Below are 16,310 nucleotides of genomic sequence, written 5' to 3'. Positions count from 1 at the left end.
ATTCTATATACTGACTGTTGTATCAACCCAGCATCACAAATTATGTATAGCAGCATTTAAAAATAATATTACTGCGTCATTATAGGAAGATAAGTCAACTCAAATATTTCAGATTAGGTTTATAATAAACATGTATGACGATTATTACTGCATTTTTATATCCTGACTATTTTCCTCCAAGGAACTCAAGGCGGTGTACATAATCCTCCTCCTCCATTTTATCCTCACAACAACAACCCTGTGAGGTTGGCTGGGCTGAGAGGTTGTGATTGGCCCAAAGTCACCCAGTGGGCTTCCATGGCCAAGTGGGGACTTGGATCTCCTGACTCCCAGTCCAACACTTTAGCCACTACATTGGCTTCTGAGTGCTGTACAGAAAGTGAAAATAGAATTTGTTGTTGGATCCTATGGTCATTTAGCAAGTTTTAACCAGGCATGAAAGTTCTTCCTTTTTTGGTGGGGGAGGATCACACAATCTTATGGCTCTGGGAACATATCCTGGGGCCATAAGATTGTGCAGAAAACTCTCTGATAAAGCTCCTTGTAAGGGGTTTTCTGATATAAGAATCCCCTCTGCGCACCCAGCCACTGTGGAAGTTTCTGCAGAGGCTCCCTCTAGGAGGTCGAAACTCCGACCTTGCACAGGGGCAATAGGGTGTGGCAGTGAGTGGGGAGGGAGAGGCCATGGATCTGAAAGATGCCCAGCCCTTTTGGTCCCCAGCCAAGCCCATAACAAGGAGGGGAATTTAGACCAACAATTTTTTCCCTTAAAGTTGAGGGTAGGGGAATGTGGAGGAGGAAAAATCCTGCTCTTGCCATTCCTTCTGACTTGCCAGAAAGATCCTAAATAGACTGGGGTCTCCAAGTTTGGATCACTCTGTTGTTCAGGATCCTTACCCTTAGGATTGCTCTGTCAATGTGCTTTCACCAATGCTCAGCAATGATACAGAATGAGCTGTTTTATATAGGCATATAATTATAGAGAGCAATTTGCACAAAGGAACAGTGGCTAAGAGTTCAGGATAATGTCCTCTCTTCAGCATCCCAGTACATGTTAAGTATATGTAAAAATGTCCACCTACATGGTTCATCCTATGCAGTCTTTTCATACCTCACAAAAGATGGAGCTCCACCTGGGTGCCATTTGAGTGGTATATAAACAAGGTGTACGTAGAAACAATGTGGAGAAGTAAAATGTAACTGGATTAATATGGGGACAACTCTGGGGACAGCAGCATTCATACTGGAAAAGGGACATTTTCAGAAGATATCAGATAAAGATTAAAGTGCTTTTATAATATGTATGACTTTTCACCATCCTTTGTTTCACACTGGACTCTGCCTATGGACAAAATCAATGACTTCAGTATTACATCACAAAGCTTTCCGGAGGTATTAAACCAATGGTTTAAAAAGATCAGTGAGAAAATTAATATTTCTGCTAAAGCTATTGTTTCAGGCCCTATACAATAGAGACTTAATTGTATGGTGCATTGTGTAGCCATGGTGTACTGGGTTTACAAGGTGACAACAAATTTGCAGGTTTACTCTCACTGTACTAGTTACATAACCAGTACGTTCCCTTCAAAAATATATTTCTGATTTCTTGCAATGCTTGCTTATTTTTAGTCCTCAACTAAACCAGGAGGAATATTAGTTTCTTTTATTTTTTTAAATCCAGTTATTGGTGCCAAGGACATTTTTACACTGCGCAGAACAAATGAGTTAAGTATAGAAAAGATTCTGCAAAGTTTAACTTGAATGAAAACCTAAGAGATGGTGCAATACCTACATCTGATAGTTGTTCTCATGAAACTAGTTATTCAAGATTGCAGTGATTTTTTTCCACCTGTGTGACAGATTTATATAAATTAACCACCTTGATAGCTTTAGGGCTGAGCAGCTTCCCTTCCAAACAGGAGGTTGTAAATGTGCCTTGCTTAATCTATACATCACTTTTTCAAGCAAATGAATTACCAGTGAAATTAGGCCAATGGTTGAAAGAAATAAGATCCTAATAGGAATGGCCACAGCCATGACAGTTCAGTTCAGACACTGTACTTAAAACCATGAAGCTGAAAGTACATTTTATTTTTAACTTAAGGGTTTTAGTTGCTTAACTACTTTAACATCTGCTTGTGAACAGACATTACATAATGCAATCATCAAACTGAAAACAACTTTTTAAAGAATCAAATGTGATTAACAATTAGGTTATAAGCACACTGGGAAAGAAACTTATATGTTCAGTCAGTAGTGTTCAAACTGCTCAAAATAGTTCAAACCTAGATTTCATATTTTAAGGCTACTAGATTTAGGCTTTGGAGAACTTGTAAGGGGCCCTCAGGAGATTGCACTAGGCTCCTGAGCCCTCAACAAAGTGCACTTTCTAGGGCCTCTGAAAAGTGCACAATTTCCCCAGTCATGCCATTAGCATGGCCGGGGGAATTGCACACTTTTCAGAGGCCTCTGGAAAGCGCACTTTGTTGACCATCCCCATGCCAATTGGGGCCTTAAAGGCCCTCTTACACAAGGCTACCTTTCATAAGAGGGCATTTAAGGCCCAGACTGGCATGGTATGGGAAGCAGAAACATGCATTTTCCCCAAGGCTGGGGAAATCATGTGTTTTTCCTCTCCACTCTAATGGAGGTGGCCACCATTAGAGTGGAGGGGGGAAATCACATGTTTCCCCTGATGGGGGCCTTAAAGGCCCTGTTAATAGGGCCTTTAAGGCTGCCATCAGCGGTGTGGGGAGGAGAGAAACAAGCAATTTACCCGAGGCTGGGGAATTTGTGTTTTTTCTCCCTCTACTAGAGTGGCTGCCATTAATGCAGTGGGGGGAAAGGTGCGGGTCAAGGTTTGAGAGTAGTCAGTCGTGAGCCTGTCCTAGCACTCGGCAGGTCCAACTGGGCCCATGAAGCCCACTGCAGGGGCATCTGCTGCCCTTGCGGGAGTAGTTGAACATTCAATACAATGCTAACTAGACTGCTTTAGCTACATCGAAGCCAGTCACCACAGTCCACATGTGAGACCCCAAATACACCCACATATCTTTGTCAGACCAGTTGGTCCATTCTCTTCAACATTTGGGAATTCTCCACTGAAACCAGTGTATTGAATATTCATAGCTGGGTGTTGGATTGCAGCTTAGAAAAAGGCAAATGACTGATAGTAAACTAATAGACAGGCACTGAAACTAGAGCATCATAGTCTCGTCAGTCAGGCATGCTTTGGTAATATCACTAACTCAGTATGGAACATGTTCTACAAGTCCTTGAAGACAGTTCAGACTGAAATTGCAGCCAGATCAACTGTTCTGCCCAACTTCCTAGTATCAGTAGAGTGATAACATATAATGCTTGTTTATCATTTTAATTGGTCTTTGAGTGTCAGTGGGTTTTTTAAATTAAAATTGTATGTAGTTTGTGATTAGTATGCTTGAGGAAGTATCTTCCATAATAAGAGCCCCCTCACGGTTAAGATATACCATGGAGGCTGGGATTAAAGTACCATCTAACTAAGACATAACATCAACAAGGGCATGGAGAAAGACCTCTTTGATGTCTTAACCAAGAGGTTTCACGGAATCAATCTTTTCTTTAAAACAAATAATAAAAAAGTAAAAAACAAAACAAAACAAGTCACTACCTTTTTTTCAAGGTGGCATTTGAAACTGACTCAAGCTGTAAATTGTTTTAAGAATAAACAACAAAGAGTTGTGTGGCCTTTTAAGACTAATGGATTAATTATGGCATAAGATGTCATGCACTTCCATGAAAAAAGCTTATACCATAATGTCTTGGGCATGGAACCTAAGTGCCCCTTCTGCAAAAGGCTTTTTATTCAGTAGAGGCGCCTGCTGGTATAAAAAAGTATGGGGGGATTATTTTTGCTGACTCCTTGAAGCCCCCTGAGCTATCCTGTACATTTTCTGGGGGGACCAGAATTTTGAACGGACAAAGGGTGAGGAAGACTTGCCAAAAATCACCTCCCCTCTTTTTGCAATTGGGAGCATCACATGATCAGAATTCCATTCACATGAACTCAGGATCCAAGCCTTAGAGCTCCATCAGAAGGAGGAAATCACGCTTCCCTACCATCACTTCTTCACCCGTTTTCATTGCTCGTTACTTCATCTTTTGAAAGAGGAAGTAAGCAATGTGCATGAAGCCCATTCAGTCAGCTGTTCTAATTGCACTGCTTCTCCTGCCACAGCAGGAGATAGCAGCGACGTCCATGTTTAAAAATATATCAGACTTTCTGAGGGGCTTTTTTGTTGCATGAGGAAGGCCAGAAGGGTCAGGAGGCACTTGGGAGGTAGACAATGTCATGAGAGGGACCTGTGAAAATCCGTGAGAGCCCAGCACGAGCGTGCAATAAAATGCTCGTCTGATGGAGCTCTTAGCAAGGCTATTTCGGAGCTATCTTTCTGGAAGTTGTGTTAAGGATATAGGTGTTTGATGAGTGATAGGCTGTTTTGGAGCTGTCAGCTGCCTAGAGTTTCCATTAAGAAAGAAAAGTGGGATATAAGTTGTGAAATAAAAAAAGTACAAAGTCATTGTATGTATTAGTAGCCCCAATCCTGGCTGATTAAGTAGTAATCCTGCTATGACAGCCAGGGGAGGTCCGGTCAAGTGGGTACAGGAGGAGTGCACAACATTCCCTTGTAGGTAATCTGTTGGGGGCTGCATACGGGCAATGGGCAGGGCTGATGCCAGAGGTGTGCAGGGCCAGAGCCAAAAATGGATGAGTCATCCTATTTCTCTTTCTGCCAAATTCAAAACAAAAACAAAAACAAACAAACTAACAAAAATGTACATGCGATGGCATTTTTTCTCTCCTCTACAAGCATAGTTAGGCTGCTGACTTGAGAAGCACTTCTCTTTCTCCCTCTGCCTCCAATATAAGGCAAATAGCGAAGGTCTGGTATGTCTGCAAGGGCGAAAATTCTGGATAATGGGAAAGGAAATAGATTTTGCTGGATCTCAGTTGCATTACCTCATGGCGTGAAATCTGGTCTTGCAATTCTTGAATGTTACTTGTTGTGATGGGCTTGTCCTGGATCTCTCGATGTGCTCTCTCTATCAGTTGCTGTAAATGTTTCATCTCTTGCTCATATTGCTCATACTGTACTACTGCTTCCTAGAAAGAGGGGGGGGGATTATTTTACTTATTTAATGTTTATTATATTTTTATACTGCCTATTAGCCGAGGCTCTCTTGTCAGTGCACAATTAAAACCCTAAAATGCAACAAGTATCAAATATATTTAAGACGTTAAAAGTTAAAAACACAATATAAAACCAGATTAGTTAAAGTCCAGGGAAAGCCTGTGTGAAAAGCTATGTTTTCAGGAGGTTTTTAAAGAATGTTACATTTTCCACCTCCCGAACCTCACGAGGGAGGGTTTTCCAGAGGTTAGGTGCTGCTACAGAGAAGGCCCGCTGTCGAGGTTCTTCATGGCGACATTCCGTTCATTTCAGAAAGGCCAATAGGACCTCCTCTGAAGATCGTAAATGTTGCCTGGGTATATAGAAGGGGAGGCGGTCTGCTAGGTATGCTGGTCCCAAGTTGTTTAGGACTTTGTAGGATAACAACATAACCATATATGTGGGCATACCAGATAATAAAATACCTACTGTGTACATCTTGTTTAACAGTATTCTCTATAACAGTGACGATAAGGCTGCAATCCTATACAGACTTACCAGGGAGTAAGTCCCTGATACGTGTGTATAGGGCACAAAAGGAAGGAAAAATATGTTTCACCAGCAGTTTCCATAACACTGGCAGATAGACAGCACTGAATATCTGAAGGGCAGTTAAAATTACACTGCTACATCATATGTCTTTTTACCTACATGCTTTAAATTTGACATAGATGTCCATGCAAAATAATTATACGGGTTATATTAGGAACTTTCATATTGTTTTCCCCCCCCCTTAAAGTTGCTGCAAAGTTTTCATATGGACAGATATCACAGGATATATCTTGGAAGAAACCAGAAATCCAAATTTCACTCAGGTTAGTTCGCCATGAGAAAAATGAGTATTAAGCTTCTTTTTAAAAGGATGTTTTAAAAGTAAGAGTTAAATTTTCTTTGAAGTTGTAATATTGAACAGAAGACCAGGGGGATGAAAAAAAGACACCTAGGGAAAAGAACTACAGTTCTATAGCTTGCCAATAAGAAAAAGAATAAAAATATATCCTTGGAGTTTGTAATGTTATATAAGAATTATTAATGGGTAGAGACAACAGAAAGAATGGTACAATCTTTTTATTTTGTAACTTCTGGGACATGATGTAGATCAGCCTTCCCCAACCTGGTGCCCTCTGGATATTTTTGACTACAACTCCAAGGATTTCTGGCCATTGGCTGATGGGAGCTGATGAGACATGAAGTCCAAAACATCTGGCAGGTACCAGGTTAGGGAAAGCTCTTGTAGGCACTCTTCTGAATATTTCCCTTTGAGACATTTAAATATCATACTTCATCCATTTTGGATTACAGGCTGGTGTAAATTAATATATTATTTATACAATAGTAGAACAATAATAAAAATAATTAGACAGCAATTAAGATCATTACACAGATTAAGGCTTGGGCACTTGACAATGAGTGTAACTATTCTTAAAATTAGTAACAAACATAACCATCTAAAATGTGTCTTTGTGCTTGTCAAGAAAAAAGAAAATGTTTCCAAATGGTGAATACATCACATGAGTTTACCACCTCAACTCACATTCAGTTTCTACTTGCCTGCATTATGTTGCATTGCTGGATAGCTGTGTGTTGTAGATGACTTGCCTCTTCCTGCAGCCTGAGGGCAGTGTGACAAATTGGTAGGCTGGTGACCACTTCTTCTGGAATTCGTAAAGCACTCTGACAGATCTGCACAGCATGAACCTTTGGCTTCAGTGACTCCATTTCAGAAAGCAGATGCTAGAAACAACATAAGAGTGTGATATAAACTCATGCTGCAATGAACTCTAAGGGTCTTTCACTAAAGTGATCTCAACAAAAAACATTAACATATGAGTTAATATTGTCAGCTATTAAATTATAAGCTGGTAGGATGTGCTCAAAATGCATGTACAGTTCAATGTTTCACTTTAAAAAAAATCATGAATGAATTAACCAGCAGTATGATCACAAATTGCCATTCATTACTGAAAAATTATTTTATTTTATTTATTATTGCATTTATATCCCGCCTTTTTCCCCTCCAAGGAACCCAAGGCAGCATACATAATCCCCTCCTCTCCACTTTATCCTCACAACAACAACCCTGTGAGGTGCGTTGGGCTGAGAGTCTGGCCCAAAGTCACCCAGTGGGTTTCCATGGCTGAATGGGGACTAGAACCCGGATCTCCTGACTCCCAGTCTGACACTCTCGCCATTACACCACACTGGCTCTCTCTACACCACACTGGCTCATAATGCTTCATATTATCTTTTGGATAATATCTTCATATTATCTTTTATCTTTAAATTTATTAGATTTAAGTATATAGCGGGGAAATCAGCAGTTTATATTTAGCGGAGAATTTAGCGGAGAATAAGGAAAGTTCTTGGAGTTGATTGGATGTTATCTTTTAAAGTGTGATGAAAATATAAACATAGATTTAGCTATTCAGTGGTAGTTTCAATTCAACAGCAGAACCTGCTTTGCCATCTTGAAACATAAGGTCTCATTTTCTGAAATGCTTAATCTTAATCACAGTGACATCAGCTTTAAATAAGATTGCTCCCCAGGGAGACATTGGCAGTAGACCCAGGAAAACGGTAAACCTATAGTCCCTGTTCACTGATAGAACTAGTCCTGATAGCGTAACTTTGCATTTATAATTGTTCGTCTCACTAACTTTCCAACACATAACAGAAATAAAAGCAGGGTGTATGAAGTGGGTTGACATCCTACCCCAAAGAGATTTAAAACATTTCCTTTTGTTATTGCTTTAATAATTAGCACACAGCCCAAGGCCGTTTTTAGTTCAGCCCGAAAATCTGGGCTGATGATGGCCCAGTCCCTGTGAGTCCAAATGATACACAGGGACTCCCAGGAGGAAGGAGGGAGGAGAACGGGGTTTTAGTTGGAGCGCATGTGTGCTCATCTCCTTTAAAAAAAATGGCGGGTGCGACACCCTCCTTCCTCTCATGATGTTGCACCCACATGTGGACTAAGGGGAGTATCTCACGATCAGAATATATTGAGATGCTCCCCCCTCCCTTTACAACAGTATGGTGTAGAAAGGGCCTAAAAGTAAGCCTAAAAGTATCAAATGAAATTGTCCTACTTGTCTGTGAGAAAGTTGCTCTTTCAGACTCAAACGGCTAATCTCTGAAGAAGTTAGAGTGGTTTGGGCTTGCTCTAATGCTGTCTGAAGAGCCTTTACTTCAATTTCAAATTTCTTCATGTCCTGTAAAAATAAAATTTGTAGAAAAACATGGGAAAGCAGAACGCATTAGAAATGTGTTATGACACATTAAATGTTATTACTGAAAGTATTTTGAAAATGGAGGCCTTATAATATGCATTTTCAAGCATATTATGATATGATATGGATATGCTATGCTGATGATTAATTTCATTTCTATACTGCCCCCCACAGCCAAAGCTCTCTGGCCGGTTTACAAAAACTGATAAAAATACAAAATACAACATAATAAAAATAATCTAAATTTTTTAACACAGAAAAATTAAAACAATGTAAAACAGCTAAAAACACCTTAAATAAACAATATTATATTACATTGTCCATACAAGTCCATTCTTTGATTTGGAATGCCATCTGAATGCTGATATGCCCCTTAAATAGTTCCCTAATTCTCAACTTGATGCCCAGCGGCACTCACAAAACTTTTTAATTTATATTTATCCCCCCCACATTTTTAATATACATACAGGGATTTGTATATATCTATAGCAATGAATACAAAGAAATGCATACAGCTTCCTAGCACTTATATACATAGGCTTCAACAAAAACAGACCAAATATCCAAGTAAGAATCCAATTGAAATTGGTGTCTTTAGGCCACTCATTCAAATATTGAAAGTGTTGTAAGGTTCTCAATCCATTGCATTATATGAGGTAAGTGTTATCCTTCAAATGTTGTAATATCAGTCTTCTAGCTATTAAAATGGCATGGGGAATCCATTTAAGCTAATCAATTGTTAATTTCCATGAAGCAGAAAATAATGTAAAAGAGCATTTACATCAGTGAATATTAAAGACTGTTTTAGTACAAAATTTATCTGTGTAATAACCTCCTCCCCAAAAGGAAGCAACTACTGGACATTGCCAAAAGATATATCTAAAAGAAGCATTAACCGAATTAGACAATTCCTTATTAAAGAGATGTTATGGTGTCGAATACACATGAAACAAAGATTTTTCCTGAATAAGACACAACCTAAGATCCAAAGATGTGACAGGTAGACTACAACCATTTCTCAAAATATGCCAATGAGTTTAAAATGCTTGGGGAAATGTGGTGTAATTCATTTCGCATTCCATTGTGAAATAGCTATACCTCTCTCTCTCTCTCTCTCTGTGTGTGTGTGTGTGTGTGAGAGAGAGAGAGAGAGAGAGGGGGGGGATATCCTTAGAACATGGATGGGGATCCTATAGCCCTCCAGATGCAGTTGGACTGCTCATCATCAGTGACCATTTGCCATGCTGGCTGGGAATGATGGGAGGTAGAGTCCAACAACATTTTGAGGGCCATAGGTTCCCCAGCCTTTGAGGGAGGGGAACTCCATGTGTATTTGGAGCTGCTCCAGAATTACAACACATGAGAAGACAACTTCTCAGAATTAAGGGTAATGATTTGTTTCCAATCAAATTTGCCTGGTATAAATATAAAATATATAATCTAAGGGCGCAATCCTTGGTAAAGCCCTCCTGCATAAGACAGAGTCCTCCATCCATTTCAAAGAGCCTTACATTGCAGAACATCCTTAGGAATTGTGACTTAGAAGTACAGTACATGTATTTGTTTATTTACTTATTTGAAGTATAGCCCACCCTTCAACAGATTCTCAGGGCTTGTACAAACTTAAAATAACATTTTAACTTTTACCAATAAAACTAATTACAATAATTACAAATTATAGTTAAAAAGTTACAATAAAACAAGTGCTTACCAGCAATAAAACAAATTATATTGGCATAATATTAATATTACACCGTTGTGATGAACAGTTCCAACTATCAACTAGGTATGAAGGGCATTTTGCATACCTTGGCTGCATCTTGAACATTCTGTAGTCGCTGTCTGATCACTTGCTGTAACTCTTCAGTCTGGCGCCCAAGCTCAGTCACTTGCTGAGACATCCCTTCAGTCAAATATACACTTGCCAAATATTCTATCTTTTCGTTCATGGCTTCAATATCCCCATGGATCTCACCAGACTCTTCAAGCATGGCCTAGGTTGCAGAAATCAGCAGAATCTGATTCAATTTTCAGACCGTGGTTCAATTTTAGGCTCAGGATTATTGCTACTTTATCACATGGTTCAATATTGCTTCATACTGAAGCCATCAGCTAATATTTTATGGAGCTCACAACTGTGTTTAAGAATTATAGCTCTATCTCCTATTTACGCCTTTCTTCCAGAAAGAACTACCCAGGCAAGTGAACAACTTGTAGTTTCAGTGGGTGAAGCATCCCTCCCCAAACCACCTCTGAAGAAATCCTGTGACAACTCTCACCACGTCAAAATGCTTAGGGTAGCTAAGGTAATCTCAAATTTTAATGAACTTTGTCACTGGATAGTTCAGAAAACATCTCCGTCTTAATATCCTGATTTCACAAGTTTTCAAAGTGCCCTACAAGGAAAAAAAATCTATAGCGAAAGGATAAAACCTGGATATTATATGAAGATGTAAAATACTTAATAAGGAAACAACAGATTATTAGTATGGGGTTTAAAACTATCATTTAGTGTACTATAGCAATTTGTGCCTTCAGTTAACTGAAAGATGTTATTACCATCTCACCTGATGAGACATAAATTGATCACGCAGTTGAGTAGCAGAATTCCATGTGATGTTACCATGAACTAAAATGTTAGCTTTTTCAATCCATTTCAGTATGAATTCTAGCATCTCATTGTATTCATCTAAGTGTGAAATGGCCTTCAAACACAAGGAAAATTTATTTTAGCAAATCTGAAACACTGCTCATACATGAAAATATTTTTTTCTTTGAAATGGGGTCAGTTTATATACCTAGCAATTCCATTTACTTCAGTTCTTCTAGTTCCTTAACATTTATATTTCTATTCTTTATACTGCTTATGTGAAAATTAGTACATCTTCCACAAGCATATTATGCATGTGTCTCAGCCCGAGACAGCAGGAAAAACCGGACCCAAAGGGGTAGGCTATATCCCGGGGCCAGGCAGGGTTGATCCCTGCCTGAGCTCGGGATCCCCTGTGCATCATCTGGACGCACAGGGACGATCCCAGGTATCACCCTGGGATATAGCCTGGTCTAGCAAAGGCCAAAGTCATCCTATAATTAAATTATTTTAAAACTAGATTTATTCTGAAAGCCCAGCATTATGAATTATGAATTATACTTTTTTAACTGGAACAATATAAGCTATTAATATCTCATGGGGATAATAATTTCTCATAAACAGCAGATGTTGTTAATTAAAGCTCATTAGCAATTACCGATCTGATAATTGATTCAAAACTGTATGAGTGCTCAATAGATGTATATTAGTGCTATTAAGAGCTATTATTTATGAATCCACTTAACATTAAACACTAGTTTATTCAAAATATAGATTATCCAGCAGTCTTCAACATTCCTAGCTTTGAAAGACTGTAATGCTACTTTATTAAGATTTCTCAGGATTTAGCAGTGTCTCCAAAGACTACTATTAGGGATGTCAAAAGCATATGAAAAGGCTGTTCAAATGTGTGAGCAACCCTGCAAGACAAGCAGAATCTTGTGGACAAACGGTGAACAGGGCCCTGCTCACCTTGCAAATGCAGGGCCCACTGCCATCTCTTCCTTCCCCTGATCCCAAACAGCCAACAAAGCTATTGCAGAGGAAAGGGGAGGCAGTGCTGAAAGTGGTAAGATGGTCCAGCATTCTGGTGGAGCATCCTTTCCTGCCAGGAAGGGAAGTGGAACTACAAGCGCTAGCAACCCTTGAGGGAATATAGGGGGCTCATTATGCTGAGTCAGACCTTTGTCCATCAAACTCAGTTTTGTTGACACTGACTGGCAGAGGCTTTCTAGGGTTTTAGTCAGGGATTGAACCTGGATCTTCTGCATGCAAACCCTAGAGAGCCACTGCCGGGTACAGGCCCTCAACAATTCTATCAGGATTGCTAAGAGTTGCATTCCCAGTTTCCACCCCAATGAAGATAGATGCTTCATTGGACAGCTGGAGTGCTGCCTCCTCATTTAAGTGACTAGACCCTAGGAGGAGGGGAAGGGGGCAGCAGAAAGCATTTTATATGCAATCACATGGAGCATGAACAAGGTATCGATTTTTTGTAAGATCTGGCATCATTATTTTACAAAGGATTAGAAACTAGCATATTGATCACCCAATAATGTTAACATGTTATACTTCTTAGCAATTAATTGCCTTTGGGGTTATTGGAGAAAAATATAACTAGTTTCAACTTATGTGATATAAAAGCTCATTCAGTGTGATGAAATATGCGTCCCTGGGCTAAGGGCATCAAGTAGAAAAGTGACTGACAAGGGCTTTTTCAGTGCCTTGATGTACTTTCTTCAGGCACTTAGAATTTACTGGGTTGGACCCAGGATCTGCCTTCCTTTGATAGAAGGGCTCTGCTCTCAGAAGGTGCCTCTGCCCAATTTTCAGGGATCCTCATCTAGTATCATCCCATTCAACAGGGTTCCCTGATTTTCTGAATTGCACTTTCAGAGTTGGAGGGGCTGCCAGGGAAGGAGTCCATGGGGAGGTCCTCTTCCACCAGCCTAAATCTGGATTCAACCCACAGGGTTTAAATAGGCTCATGAATGTAATATATTTTATTTATTTATTTATTTATTACATTTTTATACTACCCAATAGCCGAAGCTCTCTGGGCAGTTCACAAAAATGAAGACTAATGAATTTTTAAATGAAGACTAATGAAATTTCAAAACACATCTAGCAGATATGAACATCTAAATGATAAACACAATTGCTACCTCCAGGTCTGCAATTAAAAAAAAAAGAAATAGAAATAAATAAAAATTCATTCTAAAGAAAAGCCAAACTCTGTAATATGAGCAAAATATAGAAATAAAATTTCTCTTCTTGCATAAGTTGCACTATATTATGGCTCTGTCAGTCATGGGAAGGAGCAAGGAATTATTTAAAGGACTTAAAGTCTCTACCACAGAGACCTCCAGATGTCTTAGTCAACAACTCCCATCATCCCTCACCTTTACTATGCAAACTAGGGCTGATGGGACTTGTACTGAAATTCAACAGGCCTTGCTCACACATTTTCAAGCCCATCTTCATAGCCGTAAGGGCCAGGAATGTGTTTTTAAAAAAGGAAGACCAAAAAATTGAGATACTTGGGAAGCTGAGTTACTTACCCAATGGCCACATTCTATGTTTTATCAGTTCTTCTATGGAATTTTGCCATACAATGACCATGAACAGTATCCTAGCAAAGGGTCTGAGAAAATCTCAAATCAACTCTATACTATACCTGATTGAGCTTGGATGCCCTGTACTCAGCCTGCCTAATAGTTTGCTGGTGGAGCGCTGTAAGTTTGCCAATCCTGCCAGTGAGTTGTTTAGCTAGCTGAGGATTGTGCTCTGCAAAGTCCTGGACAGCTGCATCTAGTTCCACAAGCTTTATGTTACAGCTGTCCAATTCCTCAGCCAGGAGCTGTAGCAGAAAGAGAATAAGCGTTAGTTACGAACAAACAAAACAGTAGGCAATTCTGTCCTGTCATAGCCTTGCTGCTACTCTTACACCCTTTTCAGTGTTTTGCAGTTAACTTTCCTCTTCTAGGGTTTCTAGCTCAGTGTCTTTTGAGTAGCTGATAATTGTGCCGCCATACATACAAAAGAGTAATCATTGTTATGTTAAGACCTAAGTTATGTGTATGGCTATGACAGAAGGGATACTTGGTTATACCATGGACTCACAGAATTCGTAGCATAATAGAATTATAGAATAGTAGTGTTGGAAGGGGCTTACAAGGCCATTGAGTCCAACCCCCTGCTCATTGCAGGAAACTACTTTAAAGCATCCCTGACAGATGGCTGGCCAGTTGCCTCTTGAATGCCTCTAGTGTGGGAAAGGCCACAACCTCCCTAGGTAATTGGTTCCATTGTCGTATTGCTCTAACAGTCAGGAAGTTTTTCTTGATGTCCAGCCGGAATCTGGCTTCCTGTAACTTGAACCCATTATTCCGTGTCCTGCACTCTGGGAGGATCGAGAAGAGATCCTGGCCCCCCTCTGTGTGACAACCTTTTAAGTATTTGAAGAGTGCTATCATGTCTCCCCTCAATCTTCTCTTCTCCAGGCTAAACATGCCCAGTTCTTTCAGCCTGTCCTCATAGGGTTTTGTTTCCAGACCCCTGATTCTCTAGAAGTGACAGATATCCAAATCCCATATATGGTAAGCCTAACCATTTGTAGTATTTGACATATATAAATATGTACAGAGAGGCATACTTGGTGCATTGAGATATTATTTCCTTCATTGATCTACTTTAAAAAAGTACCATTTATTTTATTTTCAATTAAAAAGGACACAAACAGTAACATGATGTATTATGGTTGTGACTCTCAAGTATTTGTGGATTTCACACATACAAGGTGGCTCTAGCACCAAGTGATGGTTTGCGTGTATGAATGAACCATCATCAAACACTGGAGATAGAACTTAAACATCACCACTCATTGTTAGGATCCTCAAAGACAAAGCTTTTCATAAGAAGCTGCCCTATACTAAGTCAGACCATCTACCCCAGTATTGCAGACACTGACTGGCAGCGGCACTCCAGGATTGCAGACTGGAATTTGTGCAGCCTTTTACCTGGAGATGCCAGGGATTGAACCTGCGGCCTTCTGTGTTCAAAGCAATTGCTCTGCCACTGAGCTACAGCCTTGGAGTCACTTCTCACGTTCAGCCGCTCCAACAATATTGAGAAATCAACAGATGCACATGCATTTGTGAAGCAGTCATTAGTCAAATGGGCTTGAAACCTTTTAAAAAGATACAGCTTCTTGCCATTATGATCCTGAATGGTGATGTCTCTCTGCTCTTCCCTCTCTAATTGTACTAGTTTTCTCTCCAAGCTTCAATTAGATTTTATAGGTCAAAGTCATAATATAGTATTTTGATGCACATCTTTGCTTTTACCAGGGTCTTAAATAATGACACTTTGTGTTATACAGAATCTTTATTTACCTTCTGATCCATTTTAGCTTGTGTTATGTTATTTGTTTTTTCTTTCAGTTTCAATAGTATTGAATTGAGCTCTTTTGCTATCTCTTGAATCTTGTGACCAAATTCATGATTTAACATCTTGCTCTGCTGAGCATCCTTTTCTTTGGCTTGAATCTGCCAAATATTAAAAAAAAAGATTAACTAAACATGATGGTTTACAGTACATCAGTTAGTATGCCCATGTTTGTTAAATCAAGAAATGTATATGACTTCAATGTATTGATAGCATTTTGAATTTCCTTTCATTATAATAGAAATATAAGAATGTTTGTGGCACCTTAGAGACTAACACATTGTTTTGAGATGAACTTTCCAGCCAAACACCTACTAGGTTAGAAAATTGGGACATGAGTGATCCCTTTGTGGGATCTGCTAGATGTAGGTGAGGAGATTGGAATAGTATCAATAGATCCGTCTTCCCTCCTTCTATCTCACAAGCTGGACTTTGGCCAAGTGTGTATGGACTGAGTAAATTGTAGGTAGGAGCAATTTTTTAAAAAGTGGTATGGTTAGACATTCGCTCAGTTCAAACAACACGTTTCTCAACTGTGGTTTTAGAACTTCAAGGTGGAGTTTTTACACCACCATTGAGAAATGTGTTGCCTGGCAGGAAAACTCCATGCAACAGTGGAGTTTTTTTTTGGAAAACACTCCACGCAGAATATCCACGCTGTGTAGAGGAGAGTTCCTGCATAACCTTTGTGTTGCATGTTGTGTGGTGGGCTCTGTGGAGTTTTCCATTGCATTGAGTTGACTTTTCCCACTGACTACAGAGTTCCCTGTAGTTCCCTCTAAGAGGGCCACCAGGATTGTTTTTTTGCAGCAATGGCTAATGGGATAACATCGG

General features: G+C 39.6%; 1 protein-coding gene across 1 annotated transcript in view; it reads right to left on the bottom strand.

Moving 5' to 3' along the window:
• SYNE1 (spectrin repeat containing nuclear envelope protein 1) overlaps positions 1 to 16,310 on the bottom strand; it is a 356,826-nt gene that overhangs the window by 133,437 nt on the left and 207,079 nt on the right. The window contains exons 83-89 of the mRNA XM_063124531.1: positions 15,425 to 15,577; positions 13,708 to 13,890; positions 11,008 to 11,145; positions 10,249 to 10,434; positions 8,300 to 8,422; positions 6,758 to 6,944; positions 5,000 to 5,139 (exon numbers count right to left, since the gene is read on the bottom strand). Of these exons, the coding sequence (XP_062980601.1) occupies positions 5,000 to 5,139; positions 6,758 to 6,944; positions 8,300 to 8,422; positions 10,249 to 10,434; positions 11,008 to 11,145; positions 13,708 to 13,890; positions 15,425 to 15,577 (1,110 nt within the window). The remainder of the gene's footprint in view (positions 1 to 4,999; positions 5,140 to 6,757; positions 6,945 to 8,299; positions 8,423 to 10,248; positions 10,435 to 11,007; positions 11,146 to 13,707; positions 13,891 to 15,424; positions 15,578 to 16,310) is intronic.

This window comes from Elgaria multicarinata, chromosome 4 (genome assembly GCF_023053635.1).
Source record: "Elgaria multicarinata webbii isolate HBS135686 ecotype San Diego chromosome 4, rElgMul1.1.pri, whole genome shotgun sequence".
NCBI classification, from domain to species: Eukaryota; Metazoa; Chordata; class Lepidosauria; order Squamata; family Anguidae; genus Elgaria; species Elgaria multicarinata.
Note: the sequence above shows the minus strand (reverse complement) of the source record. Positions and strands in the feature narration are given on the sequence as shown.